Below are 23198 nucleotides of genomic sequence, written 5' to 3' on the forward strand. Positions count from 1 at the left end.
TTATTACAAGTGACTTTTAATGTAAAAATCTGTTCACAAAGCTCTCTCTACCCTCTTTCTATCTCTATGGCCACCTGATCCCTCGCTCTTCAAAACAAACGTCACCTTCGAGTGATGATGCAACGAGAAGCAACCCGCCGGCCCCGCCCAGCGCCACATTCGCCTCTCTCGGATTTGCCGCGGGGCCATGGGGAGGCGGGCGTTCCTGGCGGCGCTTCCCATTGGCCGAAAGACCTACGGCAGCTTCGGGTTGGCTTTCCCCCGCTCCTTGCCCCGCCCCCTACCCACTCTGCGCATGGTTAGTTGGGCTGGGAAGCCGGCGCGCCCTACGTCGGGCGGAAGTAGAGGCGGCTGCGAGGAGCAGCATGGCGGCCGACGAGCCGGGCGCGCTGGAGCTTTTCGTTAGCATCGGTCTGAGCGAAAGCAAGGCTCGCGAGACCCTTCGGAACCAGGCGCTCAGCGCGCTGCTTCGCGAGGCCGTCGTGCAGGTACCGTCGCTTTGCCCCTAAGAGACTCCGTTGGTTTCAGTTCCCAGGCTGCCAACTCTCCCCCTCTAGTCTCTCTCCCCACACCGGCAGTGCTCCTGTATCTTTGAGAGCAACCTGACAGGCTGAAATCCAACAGGTGTAGCTCACCCCCATCACTGCATTTCCAGGCCAGAAAATGCTGCAGAGGGGTTGAAGTTCTGCTTCTCATATAACTGCTCGAAGAAGGAATGGGGCGACCCTATCCCCTTCAAAAAACCCTTCACTCTCCTCCATTCCTCTACAGTGGTACCTCGGGTTACATACGCTTCAGGTTACAGACTCCGCAAACCCAGAAATAGTGCTTCAGGTTAAGAACTTTGCTTCAGGATGAGAACAGAAATCGTGCAGTGGCAGCAGGCCCCATTAGCTAAAGTGGTGCTTCAGGTTAAGAACAGTTTCAGGTTAAAAACGGACCTCCGGAACGAATTAAGTACTTAACCCGAGGTACCACTGTATACAAGTGGTACCTCTGGATACAAACGGGATCTGTTCCGGAGCCCCGTTCGCATCCTGAAGTAAATGTAAGAAGCGACTGCGCGGGTCACGTTTCGCTGCTTCCGTGCATGTGCGTGATGTCACTTTGAGCGTCTGTGCGTGTGTGAGCGGCGAAACCCAGAAGTGACGCGCTTCGTTACTTCCATGTCGCCGCGGAGCGCAACCCGAAAATACTTAACTTGAAGCGACTTCAACCCGAGGTATGACTGTATATGACACAGTTCTGAATGATCTCTCATTTTTATCATGCTTCAGTGACTCTTCACAGAGATAACGCAGTTTGGCAAACCCTCTAAAATTAGGAGATCTGCAAGTCTTTGTCAAAGAGAGGGCAGAGGATAGATAGACTGGATGTGACTGTAAGAAAGGATGGTTTCCGAGTTCAGTGTTCTGTCCTGTGATCTCCTGCAAAGGGCGAGAAGATATTTTTTATTTTAAAGGTTTATTTCAAATCTGAACGTGCTGCACCATCATGCCTCAGGAGCTGTCCCTAGGTATTTTAGCAATGCAATCTTAAATGCACTTCCTAGGCAACTGGACCTCTTGAGCTAAATGGCAGTCACTTCTGAATAAGCCAGCATGTAGTCCTGTCCTACTCAAGATGTGACTACTGTTGAATTCAGTGGGGCTTCCAGGTCAGTGGGGTTAGACTGTGGTTTGGGGAGACCTATCTGTGAGTGAGGCCAGTTGAATACAGTAAGACCTATTTCTAAATAAACATGCTTAGGATAGGCTGTAAGACTGGATTCTGTCCCGGTAGATTCTGTATGGGGTCACTCTGGAATCTGTTCCCTGCCACTTGTTGGTATATGTTTTAACTGCCTGTTTTCATCTGAGACTCAGATTGATGCTCAGTTTGAAAATTGGTGGTCAGCTATACCTCTGCAATTTGAAACTCCCAAGAATGAAAAAGAAGAACAGAATAATAATGTCAAATGTTTAATAAGTATTATCTGTTGGGTTAGGAACCGAGTTTTGGAACTGAACTTATTAGGGCCTCCTGTGAGTCCCCAATGGAGGTGATTCAAAGCACGGATAACGTCTCAGGAGCCTTTTGTAAGTCCTCTGACTTGTTTACTGTTGTAGGCTGGACTCAAGTTCTAGCTGTGGTTCTGTCCCATTTCATGAACTCTCTTGTTTTTATTGGCCTTACATAATCCACTTTGGGACTTTTTTGGGATGAGGAAAGAGGTAGAAATGCTTCAAATAAACAAATTTCAGTTGTTGTTTCAGATGATCAAGTTACTATGAGTTTTTTCCTGCTGCTACATGAAGGATAGGGACGCGGGTGGTACTGTGGGTTAAACCACAGAGCCTAGGGCTTGCCGATCAGAAGGTCGGCGGTTCGAATCCCCACAACAGGGTGAGCTCCCGTTGCTTGGTCCCTGCTCCTGCCAACCTAGCAGCTCGAAAGCACGTCAAAGTGCAAGTAGATAAATAGGTACTGCTCCGGCGGGAAGGTAAACGGTGTTTCTGTGCGCTGCTCTGGTTCACCAGAAGCGGCTTAGTCATGCTGGGCACATGACCCGGAAGCTGTACGCCGGCTCCCTCGGCCAATAAAGCGAGATGAGTGCTGCAACCCCAGAGTTGGCCACGACTGGACCTAATGGTCAGGGGTCCCTTTACCTTTACCTACATGAAGGATACATTTCATTTGCTTGTAGCATGGCTTGCAATTTGTGGTGGCATGGGAAGAAGAGAGAAAGGGAGCTGTGTGTACTTGGGCTTAATTCAGTTTCAGGATGAGGACTAAAAAGCAGGTGTGCGTTCAGATTTACTTTCAAGGTCAGCGTATGTTTCCGTGTTTATGTGATTAAAAATAAGGTTGGTGGAAACGTTTCCGACATATTCTAGCTTACCACGTTGCAAGCAGTGACTTTTCAGACAACATCAGCCTTGTTCTGCAGCGGAATTTCCTTCTGGAAATGTTTCCAAGAATCTGAAAGTGAAAGTTCTGCTGGTGCTGAGAAGGAGCTCCTTGAGAATAACCAAGAGAGCAAGAAGTCAGCTGATTTTTGCGCTTGTTTCCTGTTTTTCTTGACCAGGATGAAATCATTGGGGTGGGGTGGGATTGGCCGGTGTCTACTTACAAAGCAGGGTGTACCCATTCATTCTGTCATTGGAGAGTAGACTGTTCAAATTATAGTTCCCAAAATATAGATGATTCACCTACATTGCTGCAGAGAGATGCAAGGGTTTCTTCACAGAGTTTAATGAACCACAGCCATATCCGTTTGGGGCTGCCGTAATACAACAGCATGCTGGGAATTGCTTGTTGCATAGTTATCCCTTGTGCATAGGCACCCAAACACAACGGTGCAGCAACCCAACAAAACGACACGGGCGTTGCATAAAAACCCCTCTGCTGGTTGCTGGGACTTTCCCCTCTGCAACCAGGGCAGTTCTGTAATGCTGGCTCTTAAGTTGGGAAGGGGCAGGGTGGAGATGGTGTCCTCCTGATGCACAAGAAGTTAACTGGGAAGAGAATGATCATAGCTTAGTGGTAGAGCATCTATCCAAATTCAATCCCTTGAAGGTACGATGGGGAATGTTTTCTGCCTGAAACCATGGAGAGCTGCTGCCAGTCAGTGTAGACAATACTGAGCTAGATAGATCTCAGTGATCTGACTCAGTATATGGCAGCTTCCTATGAGCTCCTCTGTCTCATTCTGCAGAAACCTCTCCTGTCACCTCTCCTTAACATCTTTAGACGGACATCAGCCATTACAGTGGTACCTCTAGATGCGAACGGGATCCATTCCGAAGCCTCATTCGCATCTAGAAGCAAATGTAACAAGTGACGCCATGCCTGCACACGCATACGTCGCTTTTCGCCGCTTCTGCACATGCACGTGACGTCATTTTGAGCGTCTGCGCATGCGCAAGCGGCGAAACCTAGAAGTAACACGCTCCATTACTTCCGGGTTGCTGCGGAGCGCAACTCGAACGCACTCATCCCGAAGCGCATTCAACCCGAGGTATGACTGTACACCAAACCAGCTTTTAACTTTTGTTGACCCCTCTCTCCCTTCTAGGCTCAAGAAATCCTTGGCTCAGTTGCTGACAAGGCAGTTGGCACCCTGTTATACAATGTGGCCTCCAGGCTTAAGGACCCAAAGCACCTTGGCTTCCTTGTGGAGTATATCGCTACCAAGAAAATCGTTACAGACCTGCAGCTCAACGGTACACATTTAGGGTTTATGCCGGCTGCGGCAAAGATGCTCCTTTCATGAATTTCACCCTTTTAATTGCACAGCTCTGTCTTAAGTCACCAAGCATCACGCTGAATGAGCAACCAGGTGTTAGGGCAAAGGTCGCCGACGTGGTGCCTTCCATGTGTTGTGGACTACAACTCCCATCATTCCTGATCATTGGCAATGCTGAATGGGAGTTGTAGTCCAAAACATTGGGAAGGCACCTTGTTGGCTGTCTGTATATTAGGGTTGTGTCTCTCTTGAGTTTCTGGAACAACAAAGTTCTCTGGCAATGTAATTCACATTCCATCAGTATTTTTCTTCTCCTGCAGCTTAATCCCAGTGTAGTCAAAATGGTGCCCTCTGGATGCTTCACAAACTTGAACATGAGCCAACAGTGTGACGCGGCAGCTAAAAAAGCCAATGCAATTCTGGGCTGCATCAATAGGAGTATAGCATCTAGATCAAGGGAAGTAATAGTGCCACTGTATTCTGCTCTGGTCAGACCTCACCTGGAGTACTGTGTCCAGTTCTGGGCACCACAGTTCAAGAAGGACACTGACAAACTGAAACGTGTCCAGAGGAGGGCAACCAAAATGGTCAAAGGCCTGGAAACGATGCCTTATGAGGAACGGCTAAGGGAGCTGGGCATGTTTAGCCTGGAGACGAGGAGGTTAAGGGGTGATATGATAGCCATGTTCAAATATATAAAAGGATGTCACATAGAGGAGGGAGAAAGGTTGTTTTCTGCTGCTCCAGAGAAGCGGACACGGAGCAATGGATCCAAACTACATGAAAGAAGATTCCACCTAAACATTAGGAAGAACTTCCTGACAGTAAGAGCTGTTTGACAGTGGAATTGGCTGCCAAGGAGTGTGGTGGAGTCTCCTACTTTGGAGGTCTTTAAGCAGAGGCTTGGCAACCATATGTCAGGAGTGCTCTGATGGTGTTTCCTGCTTGGCAGGGGGTTGGACTCGATGGCCCTGGTGGTCTCTTCCAACTCTATGATTCTATGATTCTGTGCTTCAGACTACAGTTCTTATTGGCCCCACTCAATGGGGCCAATTGTCAGGGATGATGGGAGTGGTCGCCCAAATATCTGGAGGCCAGCACATTGGCTATCCTAACAGCCTCCTGAACCTAGGGTGTTCCATGCGGAAGGCAGTGTTTGGCCTGGTTCTCCCATGCTGGAGGCTTCTGAAAGTGGCTTAGTAAAACAGTCCAGGTGGTTCACACAGACTGTCACAGGGAAACCTGGCACAAGAACCTGCCAAGGTTGCTGGCTAGTCTTGCCTGTGGACAAATCCTTCCTTGAGCCCAAGCTGCGAAACTTACCGGCAGAATAAGAAATCAAGATAACCAACTTTTTATAAAATAATGGAAATGGTTTGTTGAATATTTGCAGATACATTGTAAACAGATGAAAACGTTAGCAGGATTATTGTAATAACCTGCAGTTTTATAAGAGTATATATTTACAATAGATAATTAAATGAGCAGGTTAAACGCATTTGGATATGCAGAAGATATTACAAAATAAATTTAAGGAAGCACAGAAAGGGGGGGAAGGAAGTCAATTTTTGAAGTGTTAAAATGGTCGTAAATCTAATGAAATGAATAAATTTGAAAAGTATAAATAAAAAACTTTTTAAACAAGGAACTGAATCCTGAGCATAATGTAAAATGCCGCCGCCAGCCTTGCCTTGAGAAGGCTTGTCTTGCAGGGCCAGGGCTGCTGCTTGTTTCTCCCAATGACTTTTCTTTCCTTTGATTTGTTAATGTGTTGATTTATTGGGGGTAGCTCAGTCGGTAGAGCATGAGACTCTTAATCATAGGAACGTTGGTGCGAGCCCCACATTCTGCACATTATTCCTCTGTTTCCAGGTGATCCTCGTGGTCCCTTCCAAATCTTCTACAATTCTATAGTTTAATTGTAGTCTCGCCCTCCAAGGAGTTGGGGGTGATGAAGATTGGCGATTCCTCTCTCCCCACCCCGATGTTACCTTCATAACAACCTTGTAAGGTTGGTTAGGCTGAGAGACACTTAACTGGCAGAGAAACACCAGATGAGCTTTATGTTAGGATATAGCTCCGTTCCACCTTAAAAGGGAACAGGCATGACTGTTGTGTGTCCCATGCCTCTTTAATTTCAGCGCAGTCTGCTGGAAACTTCTGTTTGTATGCTGCTTTTGCTATCTTGTTGTTTTGCTGGAGACGAAGGGAAGCAGACATGTTTTTTCCTTTGTTCCTGAACTATGCTGATTAAATGCTGTACACATGTCTCTGTCCGCCACTTCTGTTGTGAGGATTTATTCACTCTGCTGATAAGAGCGTGCACAGCTTCTGAACGTATCTGAGCCTCGTGTCGCTGATTGATCCTGTACCGGGAACCGGAGTGTCGCCCGGCTGCCGACCGGTGGCTAGAGCCAGCTGGGGGCCTGCCAAATGCCCCCCGTCTCCCCAGCAGCATCCCAACACTTTATAGCTAAGTGGGGATTTGAACCCAGGTCTCTCTCCAGTCCACTTTATCCACTCTTAACACACAGGCATTCCTTCTCGTAATACATCTGCGTTCTTTGTGCCTGCAGTGGCTCTGGAGTACGTCAAAAGCCACCCCGTGGAGCCCATTGACGCAGCAGACTTTGCCAGGGAATGTGGCATTGGCGTGATCGTGACGCCAGAGCAGATCGAAGAGGCGGTGAGTGTCAGCCCTTGGTAGGAGCAGCAAGTGGCGCCATGCTCCAACATGGGCATGTCCTCCACGCTTGCAGCTGGGCAAAGGGTGTCTACCCAGGCTTCTGTGTGTCTTTGTGTTTTTGTCAAGAGAGACGTGTGCAAGGCAAGGTCTGTGTTGTTGCTTAAGCCTGAATCACAGAGAATCCTGCCAAGCACATCCACTTGGGTAGTTGCCTGGCCAAAAGAGGATCAGGGCTTTTAGGAAGACTCAGATATCCAGGCCCAAAGGTGGGAAAGTGTCCTAATGGCTCAGTAACTTCCCTCCCGTGTCGGGGAGGGTTTGGGAAGCTCTGTCTGGCAGGAAAGAGGCTCTGTTGTTCGGCAAAAAAGGAAGAAAAGTGTGATGATGATAATGATAATTATTATTATTATTATTAGTAGTATTATTAGTATTATTATTTATTATTTATACTCCACCCATCTGGCTTGGCTTCTCCAGCCACTCTGGGCAGCTTCCAACAAAATATTAAAATGCCGTAATTCATTGAACATTAAAAGCTTCCCTAAACAGGGCTGCCTTCAGATGTCTTCTAAAAGTCTGGTAGTTGTTGTTTTCTTTGACATTTGATGGGAGGGCGCCACCACCGAGAAGGCCCTCTGCCTGGTTCCCTGTAACTCGGCTTCTCACAGTGAGGGAACCACCAGAAGTCCCTCATCGCTGGACCTCGGTGCCTGGGTAGAACGATTGGGGGTGGAGACGCTCCTTCAGATATACTGGACCGAGGCCGTTTAGGGGTTTAAAGGTCAGCACTAACACTTAGACCTTTCCCACCCCACCTTATTGCCTTGTATTTAGCCTTGTCTGGAAGCCACTTGAACTGGCTCTAGTTTCTCTCTCTCTCTCATTTTATAATCATATTTTCTCTTTTCCTTCCTAGGTGGAAGCTTCCATCAGCAAACACAGAGCCCAGCTCCTTTCGGAGCGTTACCGCTTTAACATGGGGCTTTTGATGGGTGAGTGACAGGCTGGGCAGGGGAGTCTGCAAGTACGTTCCCATTGTGAGACACGTGCTTCCTGCTGGCGCGTCACTGTGCTCATTCCCCAACCTGACCCTGTGCGTTTTCCAAACTCTGCTCATTTCTTCTTAAACCCGCCCACTCCCTTTGCAAACTCAGCCAGTGCACTCCGCCATAGGACTAACCGTGAACACAGGAACATATTGGAAGGGGCTGTAGCTCAGTAGTAGAAAATCGCCCTTGCATGCAGAAGAAGATCTCTGGTTAAATCCACCCCAGGTAGGGCTGCTTCCCTGTCTTGAAATCCTGGAGAGCCGCTGCCAATCCGTCCTGTCCAGGGTTCCCCAAACTGGGGTCTCCAGCTGTTTTTGGACTACAACTCCCATCATCCCTAGCTAGCAGGACCAGTGGTCAGGGATGATGGGAACTGTAGTCCAAAAACAGCGGGAGACCCCCGTTTGGGAAACCCTGCTCTAGACAGCGCTGAGCAAGATGGGCCAATGGTCCGATGAAGACAGCTTCCTGTGTTCCTAAGGTACGAAGAGCCCTGCTGGGCCAGACCAAAGGCTCCTCTAGTTGGGCATCCTGGTCCTGCAGTGGCCAGCTAGGTGCCTGTTGGAATCCCACAAGCAAGGCATGAGGGCAGCAGCCATCTTCCACCTGTGTTTCCCAGCTGCTGTTGTCCAGAAGCCCTAAGAACACCAGAAGATCCCTGCCAGATTAGAGCATCATTCCAGTGTCCTGCTCCCACAATGGCCAGCCAGACGTCTCTGGGGATCCTGCAAACTGGGCATGAGGGCTGTGTGTGGCTCCATTGGGCCCTGGACCTGTGCTTCAGAGTCCTGTTCAGCGGATTGTCAACGACTGCTCTGATTTCCTTTCTCTTTTGCAGGGGAGGCGCGGAGCAAGTTGAAGTGGGCTGATGGGAAAATCATTAAGAATGAGGTGGACCTTCAGGTGAGTCGGGGGGGCCTGCAAATCTGGACAAGGGATTTTGGAGAAGGCAGGTGGGGATTGGCTGGGTCGTTGCAACAGAATCAGCAGGTCCTCCCCCTTAAAGAACCAGGGTGATGCAGAGGCTTCTAAGTGCCAAGGGTCAGCCCTGGGGAGACCTAGGTTCAAATCCCCCATCGGCTGTGAAGCCCAATGGGCCAGCTGATCTCTCTTAGCCTAACCTACATCGCAGGATGGTTGTGCAGGTAATATGAGGTGTGGAGAGAGCCTTTTGCACCACTAAGCTCCCTGGAAGAAGGGTAGGGTTAAAAACGTGTTTTAAACAAAAAATAGGTTCCATAACCAAGACTCGGCGCTGCAAATTTCTCCTGCAGTGCTGCCCTGTGACCTGTGTATATTATGTAACTACATTTGCATGCCCCTGTTTTGCATATCCGTTTCTCAGATTTTTGGGAGGGGCCAAGGTGCTAAAAGTTCTGCGCTTTGCACACTGGGACTCCTGCTAAGTCTACAGTGATGACCAAACTTGGCCCTCCAGCTGTTTTGGGACTACAACTCTCATCATCCCTAACTACCAGGACCAGTGGTCAGGGATGATGGGAAATGTAGTTCCAAAACAGCTGGAGGGCTAAGTTTCACCATCACTGTGCTAAGACAACTGCCTTGGTTTCTGAGATCTTCATCAGCATCACCCACATCCCTTCAGGTCTATTTTTGTAACTGGAAACTTAAAACAAAAAATAAAAGTCCTGGCAATCTCAGGATGCTGTTTTTTCTACCGCATGCTTCCTTACCCGGTAGAAACACTGCATTCACAGTGGAACCACAACTGTATCCTCCTATGTGGGCTCAAATCACGAAAAGATGCTGTAGCATCAGACTAAATTTTGTGCTCCTACAGAGACACGCTGACATTTACGCCGGATCAGTGGGTTTTGCTTTCTTGCTTTGGCCTGGTGTGTTTTTTGTAAGGCAGTGTTGGGCCAGCTGTCGCTGAACTCCATTGGCTAGGCTGAGTGGGGCTGGTGGGGGCTGGAGGCCAGCAGTATCTGGTTCCCCATCTCTGACATAAGAAGAGTTCTGCCCTGGGGAGGGGAGGTAGAGAGAAGGAACTTAAGAGGGCCAGGTCAAACCCAAGGCAACCAATCAATTCCTTCCTTCTGTGCTTTTCCTCTCCTGCAGGTGCTCCACTTGCTGGGCCCAAAGACAGAAGCTGACCTGGAAAAGAAATCAAAGGTAAGTGTTTATCTTCCTTTCCCTTCCTTCCTTTCCCTTCCTTCCTTCCTTCCTTCCTTCCTTCCTTCCTTCCTTCCTTCCTTCCTTTCTGGAGTGTGTTAGTGGTTTCCACTTCAGGTGTGCAATAGAGTGCAGAGGATTCATCTAAAACCCCCAATCCCACAGCCCTCCCAGATGCTGACTACAACTCCCATCATCCCTGACTCTTGGCCATGCTGCCTGAGGCTGATGGGAGCTGGAGCTCAGCAACATCTGGAGGGCCCACAGGTTCTCTCCATCCTTGCCTAATATGGGCAGAAACCATTAATGGTGGGGATGTGTGAGCCTTTCTTTGAAACCTCCGCTACCTTGGGGTATGTAGGTAGCGGCACCCGTGCTCAGGACACGGTGTCTGAGGGGCCAATGAAACATCCATCCCATCCCACCTCAGTCTTTAAAAGCATGCTTTATGGATTCTTCCCATTTATTTTGGCCTGTGTGTCTCTGAATCTGGGAATAAGGCAGCGTTGCAAACTTGTGATTTCCATTGTATGCAGTAAGCCGGGGAGAGCAAAGAATTGTCACTTGACATAGGGATTCTAGGGCAAAGGTTTTTTTAGGAAAACATTGACCTCCTCGTCTTTAATTCCCCACTCTTTCTTTCACTGCCATTTCACTCTTTCTTTCACTCTTTCACTCTTTCTTTCACTGCCAAGTTTTAAAGGCAGCCCCGCACACAGAAATCTAGCAAGTAAAGCTTCCATGGCTTGTCTCTGCACCAGGAAGAGCTTTGCCTGCTAGATTTCCGTGTGTGGGGCTGTCTTTAAAACCTTGGCTCCTCTTCACCACGGAGGCCCTCAAGGCCAGGTCCAGTTAAACTCAGTAGCTCTTCCTTGTTGCTTTGTCAGGCCCCGAAGGCCCGTGCCACCGAGCCAGACAAGAAGGGAAGGGCAGCAGTGGTGGAAAACGGTAAGTCCTTGGCTGAACCTGCTCCCTCTTGTGTTTGTTTTGGAGGCCTCCGAGCTGCTCTGGATGTTTGCCTGGCAAGCACACAGCTCTGCCGGACCCAAGCGCCCTTCTCTCTTAGGAAAGGGCACACAGAGGACTGGGAGGGTGGAATGCTGGCAGCAGTATCTTCCCATTGTGTTTGCTGTGTCGCTTTAAAAAGAATAATCACGCAGCACACTATGGAACCCGCTCCCCCAGGAAATCGCAGGAGGGCAGCGTGCTCTTGTGGTTCCTGCTCTGGTCGCTGGTTTCCCCACAGGCATCTGGTGAGAACTAGATGCTGGGCTGATCCAGCGGGTGGTTCTTAAGTTCTTAATAATAACTTGCTGCCGTGGAAAATTCCGCTCACCTGCTGGAATCTTCATGTGATGAGCTTTGGCAGAGATCTAGTGCGCCCTCTAGTGTTCTCGAGAAGTAATTCATTGTGACAACAGCCTTACAAAGGCTTTCTGTAGCTGTGACAAAACTTGGTTTTGCTTCTCTGCCTTTCTCCTGTTGTGAGAAGCTGAAGATCGTATGTATAGGTTTCCCAAGGAAGGGCAGTAACTCAGCGGTAGAGCATATGCTATGCATGCAGAAGGTTTCAAGTTCAGTAGGGCTTGGAAAGGGAGATGCTCTGCCAGCCGGTATAGTCAGAGCTGAGCAAGATGAACCAATGGCCTTTGTCCAAGGCAGCTTCCTCCATTCCTGTGTAGGGAGATGTAGGCATGAAGCAGACCCAGGCCTGCATTAGGGAGGCTGCTGCATCACGTGACCTCTGACCATAGCCAGGGCTGTGAGTCCTTCAGGCTGTAGCATGTAACGGCTATGAGACTCCTGACAAATGCTTTCCTTTTACTTCTGGCTGCCCCCCCCCACTATGAATGCTGTCTCTCTGTTCTACAGTGTTAGTGTTAGTTAAGGCAGTGTTTCCCAACCTTTTTTGGGCAAAGGCACACTTGTTTCATGAAAAAAATCTCGAGGCACACCACCATTACAGCCCCGTGACGTCAGCGCGCAGCGTCACGCCGGGAGGGACATGAATTGCTAGCAAATTACATAATCACCTCCTTGAGGGCTGGCTCATCTTCTCCGAAGGCAGAACCCCATTAATTAACAGCACAGACTCACACCATAGCCAAGACGAGGGGGGAAAACCTCAGTCATGCACAGTCATGCACATGTGGGGGCTAAATGAGGACGAAGACCGGGCAGAGAGCAGGGTTCAAATCACCCCACCTGGCCAGGACAATCCCTGGGTGCTCCCTTGGGCCACTCGCCTGACCCACCTCGCAGGGCTGTTGTTGCGAGGATAACACGGGGAGAACCACGCGCGCCCCCGGGAGCTCCTTGGAGGAGAAAGCGGGCGATGAATGCAATGCACGAAATATATGAGAGGCGACCAGGTTTTGCAGGTGAGGGGCCCCCGCCAGCCTCCGCTTCCAACACCCGGCGCAACGATGCCGAAGTTTCCCCCCGGGCTCGGCTCGGGGAGCAGCGCTGCTCCCCCCGGCTCCCCTTTGCCCTCCCGGCTCTCTCTGCCGCCGGTGGAAGTTGCATGCATGCATGCAGGGCGCCGCGTTGCCATTGCATTGCACTGCACTCCATGCAACGCCTGCACGCATGCATTGCCTTGCACGCCCGCCAAGGGGTCTCCCCGCGGTCCGATGCGTCCCCTCCGGCGCGGATGCAGCATTGCAAAAATAAAAAAACCCCGACGCAGCCCTACCTGGGGGGCAGCCTCCGCCTCTCCGCCTCCGCGGGGATCCCCGGGCTCCATCCTGCCGCCCGATCTCCGCGGGGGCGCAGGCAGGCTGTGCGGGGTCTGTGCGGAAGAGCCCCTGCCCGCCCGGCCGCCGCCGCTGCGCTCATTCCATGGCCGGGAGAAGAGCACTTCAAACAAAACGCCCGGCCCGCCAGGCCACGCTGGGAAATGTAGTTTGCGCACCCCGCGCGGGCGCGGAGCCCAAGGGCGAGGGGACTACGGATCCTGGCAGCCCCCGCGCCGGGGACGGAGGGGGATAGGCCGGGTGCAGGGATGGAGGGACGGGTGGGCGAGCGAGTGAGTGAGTGGCAGCTGCCAAGCCTTGGCCGAGAGCCAGGAAGGGCCTCCCCGGAGGAGGAGGAGGAGGAGGAGGAGGGAGGCGCAGAGTGGGAGGGAGGGAGGGAACCCCAGGGGTCATCTAGTGACGGCGCCCCAATCGAAAATTTGACTTTGAAAAAAAAATCTTTCGAATTTTTTAATTTTTCCCGCGGCACACCAGGCAACATCTCGCGGAACACTAGTGTGCCGCGGAACAGTGGTTGGGAAACACTGAGTTAAGGTACGTGGCCGAGTGACGAGCAACAAGAGAGAAGCCCTGCCTGGAGGAGTTTCCAACGGGAGGAAAGACATAGGAAGCTGCCTTATACTGAAACAGACCATTGGTCCAGCTCAGCATTGTCTACACGGACTGGCAGCAGCTCTCAGAATTTCAGGCAGGAGACTGCTAGCTGTATGTGGAGATGCTAAAAGATGGCAAGGGAAGGAAGTTATCCCAGTTGCTGCTGCGAAAGGGGGTCTGTTTCTTGAGTCTCTGGCTTCTGACCTCAACTGCTTTCCCTCCAGGCGATGTATGCCAAGAGACGAAATCCCTTATGGAGCAGCTGAGGGGCGAGGCGCTTAAATTCCATAAGCCAGGTAAGCTGCCCTGGAGGTCGTGTCTCTTCTCACCTTCACCGATGAGCTCCCTGATATGCCAGGAAACCACAGATATCACCTGATGTCAAGGAAAGGAGTGATTGGGGTCAGGAGGGCCAGTATCCAGTTGTGCTGTGCTCATGCATATGGTTGTGGGAAATGGCACACCCGGAGCCTGCCTGTGAGTTTAGGAGATACTTTATTTATATATTGGGATATATTTGCACCCTGCATTTCCATGACAAGACAGAACTCAAGGCAGCTTACCGTACAAATCCTTGAATGTTATCATTGTAGGCTGTGGTGGGCCTATAAAGACAGATGAAAACAAAACCGTACAGCGTTGGTCAGTATCGGGTTACAGTTTTTTCTTTGATCATCATCATCATCATTTATTATTTATACCCCCGCCCATCTGGCTGGGTTTCCCTAGTCACTCTGGGTAGCTTCCAACAAAACACTAAAATACAACAACCTATTAAACATTAAAAGCTTCCCTAAACAGGGCTGCCTTCAGATGTCTTCTAAAAGTTTGGTAGTTGTTTTTCTCTTTGACATCTGGTGGGAGGGCGTTTCACAGGGCAGGTGCCACTACCGAGAAGGCCCTCTGCCTGGTTCTCTGTAACTTGGCTTCTCGTAACGAGGGAACCACCAGAAGGCCCTCGGTGCTGGACCTCAGTGTCCAGGCAGAACGATGGAGGTGGAGATGCTCCTTCAGGTATACTGGACCGAGGCCATTTAGGGCTTTAAAGGTCAGCACCAACACTTTGAATTGTGCTCGGAAATGTACTGGGAGCCAGTGTAGGTCTTTCAAGACCCGTAATGGAAACGTCCCCCCCCATAAAAACTTTAATACATGCCTACAGGCGCACGGATATGCATATATAGAAGCTAAATCACCGCAGAATTTAAAACAAAACAGTAGCAAAACAGCATCATAGCACAATCTGATTTGGGGCAAAATTGCTGTGGCCTTGCTTGTGCTTTTGAGTGTGGACCGGGATCCCTGCTTCCAAGTCCTGCTCTGATGGTAGCACTGCTTATATTTAGGCTTTCGGTGGCTTATCTCTTGTAGGTGGAGTTGGCCCCACTTGCCACCAGGCGGCACCCAACAGCACCTGACTCTGCCAAAAAACAAGTGCATTTGGGGGTGGTAGGTAGGGGAGATCGCTTATGAAGCCACAACCCCACATTACTAAGCCCCGCAAACCTGGGCAAATGATCAACTAAAGAATGACAGTGAAGAAACTTTAATGCAAAATCATCCCGGTTCTGTGACTGGTGTGTTTTGATTTGTTCCTTCTGGGCACAGAGATTTGATTTTAATGCAGAAGACTATTCAGCCGCCACTGCCTGCAGTTCGCTGATTTGCATACCGCGTGCTGATCATGTCCCTTGTACCTTTCCAGGTGAGAACTACAAAACGGAAGGCTACGTTGTCACACCCAACACCATGAACTTACTGAAGCAGCATCTGGAGATCACAGGCGGACAGGTGCTCTTGGGGGGGTGGAGATCTTCCATCCTTCTTCCTTCGGAAGGCTGGGTTCACGGAGCAGCTACCCCCGTAACTTGCATCTCTCAGTCCCTGTGAAACCTTGTGACCCCTGAGCTGCTGTTATGGCAAAACCGATATTTGGGGAAGCAGTGAGATGCCACAGATGCATAGCTCTAGCAGGCCTAGGACAAGGGTGTCTGTGCATGGGAGCAAACCCCCGGCATTTTCCAGGTGCCAGATTTACTCTTTCCTGCCCAGCAACAGAATAAATTTGATGCCAATCATGTGCAGGTGAACAAGGGTTCGCCTTTGCAAAGGTTTTTGAGAAGTAGCAGAGACCTCTGTTTTCCCTGGTCCTCACTTCCTCGGTGGTGAAGCTGCTGTTTTCCATGTCCTAAATCCCTAAGGATGTACTGTGCATAACGAGAGGGACCAGAAGCCCTGCAAATGAGGCCTCATAGACAGCCAAATTCTCCCCCCTGCCTTTAGCACGTATGTGATGTCAAGTTGTAAGAAAAGAGGACACAGCCATGGTTGCTTAGTGAGCTGGATGTTGCTGCAGACTCCTGCAGGGTCCGCTGTGGTCTAAACCACCGAGCCTCTTGGGCTTGTTGATCAGAAGGTCAGCGGTTCAAATCTCCATGACAGGGTGAGCTCCTGTTGCTCTGTCCCAGCTTCTGCCAACCAAACAGTTCAAAAGCAGGCCAGTGCAAGTAGATAAATAGGTACAGCTGTGGCGGGAAGGTAAATGGCGTTTCTGTGTGCTCTGGTTTCCGTCTTGGTTCTCCGTGCACCAGTAGCAGTTTAGTCCTGCTGGCCACATGACCCGGAAAGCTTTCTGTGGAGAAACGCTGGCTCCCTCGGCCTGAAAGCGAGATGAGTGCTGCAACTCCATAGTCACCTTTGACTGGACTTAACCGTCCAGGGGTCCTTTACCTTTACCTTTTTACCTACATTTTTGTCATAGCATATGATCTGGGGGAGGCCCCATCCTGGCCTTTGGGTGGGGCTGGGTGTGGGGTGTCTTTGAGGTTTTGAGGAGGAGACTGCATCCAGAGAGATCTCAGTTAACTGCATTGAAAATGTCTTCTGCCACAGGTGCGCACTCGGTTCCCTCCTGAGCCCAATGGCATCCTGCACATTGGCCACGCCAAGGCTATCAATTTTAACTTCGGCTTTGCCAAGGTGAGAGACCGGGCACTTTTCCACACTCTGCCGTGCTGCAAACTCAGCTTTTTGCTGAACTGGGGTCGGGGTGGAAGGCGATGGTGAGTGGGGAGGGACAGCCTCATCTTCATCTTTTCAAAAAGATAGGCCCCAAAGTGGCTCATAGCATATAAGAACATATGATAGATATATAGGCCAGAAGACATAACAGTAGGATTATATGTACCTTGTTTGAAAGCACACATTTATTAATTTGCTTCAGTGTTTTATACATTGTTAGTGTGCACTGTACTCCCTACATGTTAAATTGAAGTTTCAAATTGGAACATGTTAATTCTACTTATTTATTTTTTGAGGTAACATCATTTTTCTCCATTTTCATCTTTAAACTGTTTTAACACATTTGCGCTGAGCTATATCTTTGTTCACATTAAAGCATATGACGTGCAACTATTACATAAAATTAAAACTAAAAATTGAACAGTGAACACTCAGATAAACATTTCCGAATATATCGACCAAGTTGCGTCAAAGTGTGTGTGTATGTATGTGTATATATATATATATATATATATATATATATATATATATATATATATATATATATATATTTGCTTTCGTAGATTTTCACGGGTACAGGAATGTAGGTTTTGGTGTCTTCGGGTGTCTTCCCGTGTAAGAGTTGGGGTGTCTAGGCGACGTTTCGACGAGGTCTCACTCGTCATCTTCAGGCTGGTGCTTTCGGCTTCTTGTTACTAGAACAGAGCAGGATCTCAGTGTTTGAGTTCCTATAAATACTGTTGAGGGGGTGTGGTGTATAGCCTCCAACGTTCTGGGCAGAGAGGAAGTTCCTAGGTTAATGTGCCTTTTCTTCTTTTGTTCATTAATTACTTGAGGGATATCTTGAGTGATTACTTGAGTGATATTCTGAGTACCACTTAGGAGGGTCATTAGGTGTGGATTAGTTGCTAAAGCTTTCGTGTCTTGACCTCTTGACCTTGTGAAGAGTTTTTCTGAGAAGATGGCTGTACTGCACTTAGTTGTGCTCTGGCTTGGCTTCGTGTATAGGGGCGAGCTGTGGTTTTGTGCCCTGTGCCAGCCAGATCTGTGTAGGGATTGCAGGGGGGTGCAGCATCCGGAGGTGCCACTATGGTTTGGCTACTGGATGGTGTCTGTAATTTATCTGTGGAGAGGGTCTGGGTTTGGGTCTGGTGTGGTTGATTGGAGATGGCGTTCTGTGTGCCTCTGGTTCTGGTGTCGGTTTTTGTGGGGAGGGCTAATTTCCAGATGTCTGGCAGGCGGGACGTGTCGTCACGCTTGTTCATGTTGTGAGGGTGTTTCTCTATCTCGATGGCTTCCATGATTATTCTCTTGTGGTGATGTTCCATGTTAAAGAGCAATTTGGAATCTGCAAAATTAATTTCGTGTCCTGTTTCTTTCATGTGTTGGTAAAGAGAGGAAGTTTTTTCTTCTTTTTTGACGGCATTCTTGTGTTCTGCGATACGTGCATTTATTCGTCTGTTTGTTTGTCCAATGTACGTGGCTGGGCAGACTTTGCAGGGTATTTCATAGACCCCTTGGTTTTCTGATAAAACTGATAAAATCCAGTTAGAAAACCAAGGGGTCTATGAAATACCCTGCAAAGTCTGCCCAGCCACGTACATTGGACAAACAAACAGACGAATAAATGCACGTATCGCAGAACACAAGAATGCCGTCAAAAAAGAAGAAAAAACTTCCTCTCTTTACCAACACATGAAAGAAACAGGACACGAAATTAATTTTGCAGATTCCAAATTGCTCTTTAACATGGAACATCACCACAAGAGAATAATCATGGAAGCCATCGAGATAGAGAAACACCCTCACAACATGAACAAGCGTGACGACACGTCCCGCCTGCCAGACATCTGGAAATTAGCCCTCCCCACAAAAACCGACACCAGAACCAGAGGCACACAGAACGCCATCTCCAATCAACCACACCAGACCCAAACCCAGACCCTCTCCACAGATAAATTACAGACACCATCCAGTAGCCAAACCATAGTGGCACCTCCGGATGCTGCACCCCCCTGCAATCCCTACACAGATCTGGCTGGCACAGGGCACAAAACCACAGCTCACCCCTATACACGAAGCCAAGCCAGAGCACAACTAAGTGCAGTACAGCCATCTTCTCAGAAAAACTCTTCACAAGGTCAAGAGGTCAAGACACGAAAGCTTTAGCAACTAATCCACACCTAATGACCCTCCTAAGTGGTACTCAGAATATCACTCAAGTAATCACTCAAGATATCCCTCAAGTAATTAATGAACAAAAGAAGAAAAGGCACATTAACCTAGGAACTTCCTCTCTGCCCAGAACGTTGGAGGCTATACACCACACCCCCTCAACAGTATTTATAGGAACTCAAACACTGAGATCCTGCTCTGTTCTAGTAACAAGAAGCCGAAAGCACCAGCCTGAAGATGACGAGTGAGACCTCGTCGAAACGTCGCCTAGACACCCCAACTCTTACACGGGAAGACACCCGAAGACACCAAAACCTACATATATATATATATATATATATATATATATATATATATATATGCAGGTTTTGGTGCCTTCGGGTGTCTTCCCGTGTAAGAGTTGGGGTGTCTAGGCGACGTTTCGACGAGGTCTCACTCGAAACGTCGCCTAGACACCCCAACTCTTACACGGGAAGACACCCGAAGACACCAAAACCTGCATTCCTGTACCCGTGAAAATCTACGAAAGCATATATATATATATATATATATGTAGGTTTTGGTGTCTTCGGGTGTCTTCCCGTGTAAGAGTTGGGGTGTCTAGGCGACGTTTCGACGAGGTCTCACTCGTCATCTTCAGGCTGGTGCTTTCGGCTTCTTGTTACTAGAACAGAGCAGGATCTCCGTGTTTGAGTTCCTATAAATACTGTTGAGGGGGTGTGGTGTATAGCCTCCAACGTTCTGGGCAGAGAGGAAGTTCCTGCCCAGAACGTTGGAGGCTATACACCACACCCCCTCAACAGTATTTATAGGAACTCAAACACGGAGATCCTGCTCTGTTCTAGTAACAAGAAGCCGAAAGCACCAGCCTGAAGATGACGAGTGAGACCTCGTCGAAACGTCGCCTAGACACCCCAACTCTTACACGGGAAGACACCCGAAGACACCAAAACCTACATTCCTGTACCCGTGAAAATCTACGAAAGCAAATATATATATATATATATATATATATATATATCAGCATTATTACAGATATGAAATTATGTATAGCAACGTGCATTGCTTAAGTTGGCGGCCATAAGGGAGAGGTATTTTGTATCAGTAATGATTAGAATTTAAAGGGATTTGTAGGAAGAGGGGAGGGAGGGGAATGACAAAATGGAATTACTTTTAGGGACCAAACTGACGTCTTGCTGAACTCATGGGTGGCTTAATTGTACTGCTTAATTCCTCTCCCCACAACCAGGCAAATGGCGGGATTTGCTTTTTGCGCTATGACGACACAAATCCTGAAAAGGAGGAGGAGAAGTACTTCACAGCCATCAGGGACATAGTGGAATGGTTAGGTATGTGCGTCCTGTGCTACAAAATGTGGAAATGTTGCCTGGGCGAAAGAGAGCTATGTCTCTGGGTGGGCCGGGGTGGGGTGGGGGGAAGGCCGTTGGCTTTGTGGACCCCATACTAGGTTAACATCAGTGCTTTCCTAGAAAAACAGATGCCAGTACACAATTACAATCTGTGCCACACTTTTAACCAGTGGCTTCTCTTCTCTTTTGTTGGAAGCCGCCCAGAGTGGCGGGGTATAATAATAATAATAATAATAATAATAATAATAATAATAATAATAATAATAATAATAATAATAATAATAATACCACCAGTGCTGGTAACCTCAGAAAAAACAACCACTGGTTAGCCCAATTTGCACCATGGTGTGAAGCTCAAGTGCAACAATGAGGCCCTTACCAAGTATGGCATGAAGGGGGCACACTTTTTTATGACCTGGCATTATTTCCCCCAGGATACACCCCCTATGCGGTGACGCACGCCTCCGATTACTTTGACCAGCTGTACACCTGGGCGGTGGATCTCATCCGGAGGTGAGGAGGCTGGATGCTGAAAAGGGGGAAAGGGTTAACACCTGACTTCCGCCACAGGTGCATTCTTCCTCCCCTTGTGACTGGTTGTGTCCTTTCCCTCCCTCAGGGGCCATGCTTACGTTTGCCACCAGAAGGTGGAAGAAATCAAGGGACATAATCCTCCTCCTTCTCCATGGCGAGACCGGCCGGTTGAGGAGTCGCTCCTGCTTTTTGAGGTACTCCCATTTCATGTGGGCAATCTAGGGTGGCTTCCCCTGCTAGAGAATTCAGCATTCTCAGCCTTGCCTTTTTGGTTTGTTTTTTTTAGAACAACCACCACAAGTTTCTAGCCCCCATGGTTATGCCTGTAGTAATCAATGATGGCTCATAAAATTATACAGGTGTGCTTCCAGCAATCAGAGTCCTTATTTTATACACCTTTCTCCCTGCCCTCCTTAGATGGCTATTGTCCTTTGTCCTAATCTGGGGATAGCCAACATGGTGCTACAACTCCCATTAGCTTTAGCCAGCATGGCCTATGGTCAGGCATGATGGGAGTTGTAGTCCAACAGATAACTGAAGGATCGCATGTTGACTACCTCTATCTGGGCCCTTCCACTTAGTTTATTTCCTTTCATTACTGGTCAAAAACTCATTGAAATAACCAAATCTTGGAAGCAGGATTAATTTTGTAAAATAAGTAAAAAAAAAACAACGTTGCTCTGATTGCATTCCTTGGGCTTCATTGGCATGAATTTGGCATTTTGGGGAGCAGCCTTTGTTGCACAGTACAGTGGTACCTCGGGTTAAGTATTTAATTCATTCCGGAGGTCCGTTCTTCACCTGAAACTGTTCTTAACCTGAAGCACCACTTTAGCTAATGGGGCCTCCCGCTGCCGCCGCGCCGCCGGAGCACGATTTCTGTTCTCATCCTGAAGCAAAGTTCTTAACCTGAAGCACTATTTCTGGGTTAGCGGAGTCTGTAACCTGAAGCGTCTGTAACCCGAGGTACCGCTGTATATACATGTGTCTGCCTGTAGAGCAGAACAACTGGAAGGCTGCTCCTGCCGGGGCAAAAACTGAGGCGGCAGAAGCTGCTGTTTTTTAACCTCGTGGCGAGCTTTTAAGTCTTTTACTGGCTTAAAGCTCCAGTGTGGGTTCCTCCGCTGCAGGACATGCGCAAGGGGAAGTTTGCGGAGGGCGAGGCCACCCTGCGCATGAAGCTGGTGATGGAAGATGGGAAGATGGACCCCGTCGCCTACCGCATCAAATACACCCCACATCACCGCACCGGGGACAAGTGGTACGCGAGGCGGGGTGTGTGTGTCTGGTGTGGGTACTGGAGGGTTGGGTGGAAACCCTGTGGAACATCTCGCTTGGGGTTGCTGGTTCAGAGATGGGTTAGATGTTTCTGGCCCGCATTTTCTGTTGGGACGGATGACTGTGCCATAGGGCTTAATGTGTGTGCAGCAGCCCCTCCCTCCCGTCCCCGGGGCTGCTTAAGAAAGCCCTGCGTGCCCTGAAGGGAAATGGAAGTGAGGGAGACTAGGCCAGGGAGCACACCGATCACCAGGCCCTGACAGAACCATCCATGGTCTGAGGAGAACCATTTTGGCGAGAACTTTCCCTGGGGCTTCTAAAGACCTGCGTGCTCTGAGGGAAGGTGGAAGCGAGGGAGGCCAGGCCAAGGATGCCCCCATACCACCGGCTCCCTGTTGGCCCCCATGGGACTCTTGTCTCTTTACGTTTCATATCATGTGTCTATTTTGCTGTTTAAAACTTACAAACCACCTCAGGGGCCTTGGCAAAATGGTGGCTCACAAATCCAGTAAACGTTTTTGACAACTGTGGCTGGCGCTCTCGGATTTGGGAACGAAGGGAAGGGGGAGTGCTTCTGAATTTGAGCAGGATGGCTACAGTTGACCCTTGTTCTCCTCAGGTGGGAAGGCTGGCCTTTCCCCTAAACAGACTTAAAAGCAAGGGCACACGCCATGGTAGTGCGGTGGATCTGCAAGAGCATTTTGAGGGATGGGGTTGATGGCTGGGTAGGCTGTGGGGGTGGGGAAAGAGTTGAGCTGCATAGAGGTGGGCTGGTTCTGGTTCTGGAGATCTTGACCTTACAGCTGTACCCTGGGTTCCAGGTGCATCTATCCCACCTACGACTACACACACTGCCTCTGCGACTCCATAGAGAACATCACTCACTCGCTCTGTACCAAAGAGTTCCAGGCCAGGTGAGAGACAACAGAGCTCCTTGCTCGACTGGGAAGTGGCTGAGACGCTCTCCTGTCGTGGGGAGCAACCACAGGCCTGAATCCCTTATCCTATGTGGAGAAATAGAATCCCAGATTTAGGAGGCTTGGGTTTCTATGGATGTAGACTCCTCATCTGTACAGGGGCAGAATCTGCCACTTGGATATCCTATCCTGAGGATTCTGCTTTTACCTCTAGTGGAACACAAGCCTCTGGCCCTCATGGCAAAGGTGAAAACTAGATCTAATGGGCTTAATTTAGAGAAGGGAAGATTTCAATTGGATGCTAGGGGAAACTTCCTGAGGATGAGTTCAGTGGTGGAACTAATGACCACTCACTCCTTCAGTGGAGGCCTTTGAACAGAGGTCAGATAGTCGGCTGTCTGTCAGGGGCGCTCTGCCTCTGGATTTTCTGCCTTGAGCATCCAGCAGGATTTTA

General features: G+C 49.2%; 1 protein-coding gene across 1 annotated transcript in view; it reads left to right on the plus strand.

Annotated features, from left to right (window-relative positions):
• The first annotated feature begins 329 nt into the window (after nt 1-329).
• Nucleotides 330-23198, plus strand: part of QARS1 (glutaminyl-tRNA synthetase 1) — a 34453-nt gene continuing 11584 nt past the window's right edge. Inside the window, exons 1-15 of the mRNA XM_081182116.1 lie at nt 330-488; nt 4058-4205; nt 6805-6914; nt 7831-7906; nt 8802-8866; nt 10046-10099; nt 10987-11047; nt 13674-13745; nt 15155-15240; nt 16342-16428; nt 19895-19994; nt 20450-20528; nt 20635-20743; nt 21680-21810; nt 22649-22741. Of these exons, the coding sequence (XP_081038242.1) occupies nt 366-488; nt 4058-4205; nt 6805-6914; nt 7831-7906; nt 8802-8866; nt 10046-10099; nt 10987-11047; nt 13674-13745; nt 15155-15240; nt 16342-16428; nt 19895-19994; nt 20450-20528; nt 20635-20743; nt 21680-21810; nt 22649-22741 (1394 nt within the window). The 5' untranslated portion in view covers nt 330-365. The remainder of the gene's footprint in view (nt 489-4057; nt 4206-6804; nt 6915-7830; nt 7907-8801; nt 8867-10045; nt 10100-10986; nt 11048-13673; nt 13746-15154; nt 15241-16341; nt 16429-19894; nt 19995-20449; nt 20529-20634; nt 20744-21679; nt 21811-22648; nt 22742-23198) is intronic.

The sequence above is a fragment of the Podarcis bocagei genome, assembly GCF_964188305.1.
Source record: "Podarcis bocagei genome assembly, chromosome: 2".
Classification (NCBI taxonomy): domain Eukaryota; kingdom Metazoa; phylum Chordata; class Lepidosauria; order Squamata; family Lacertidae; genus Podarcis; species Podarcis bocagei.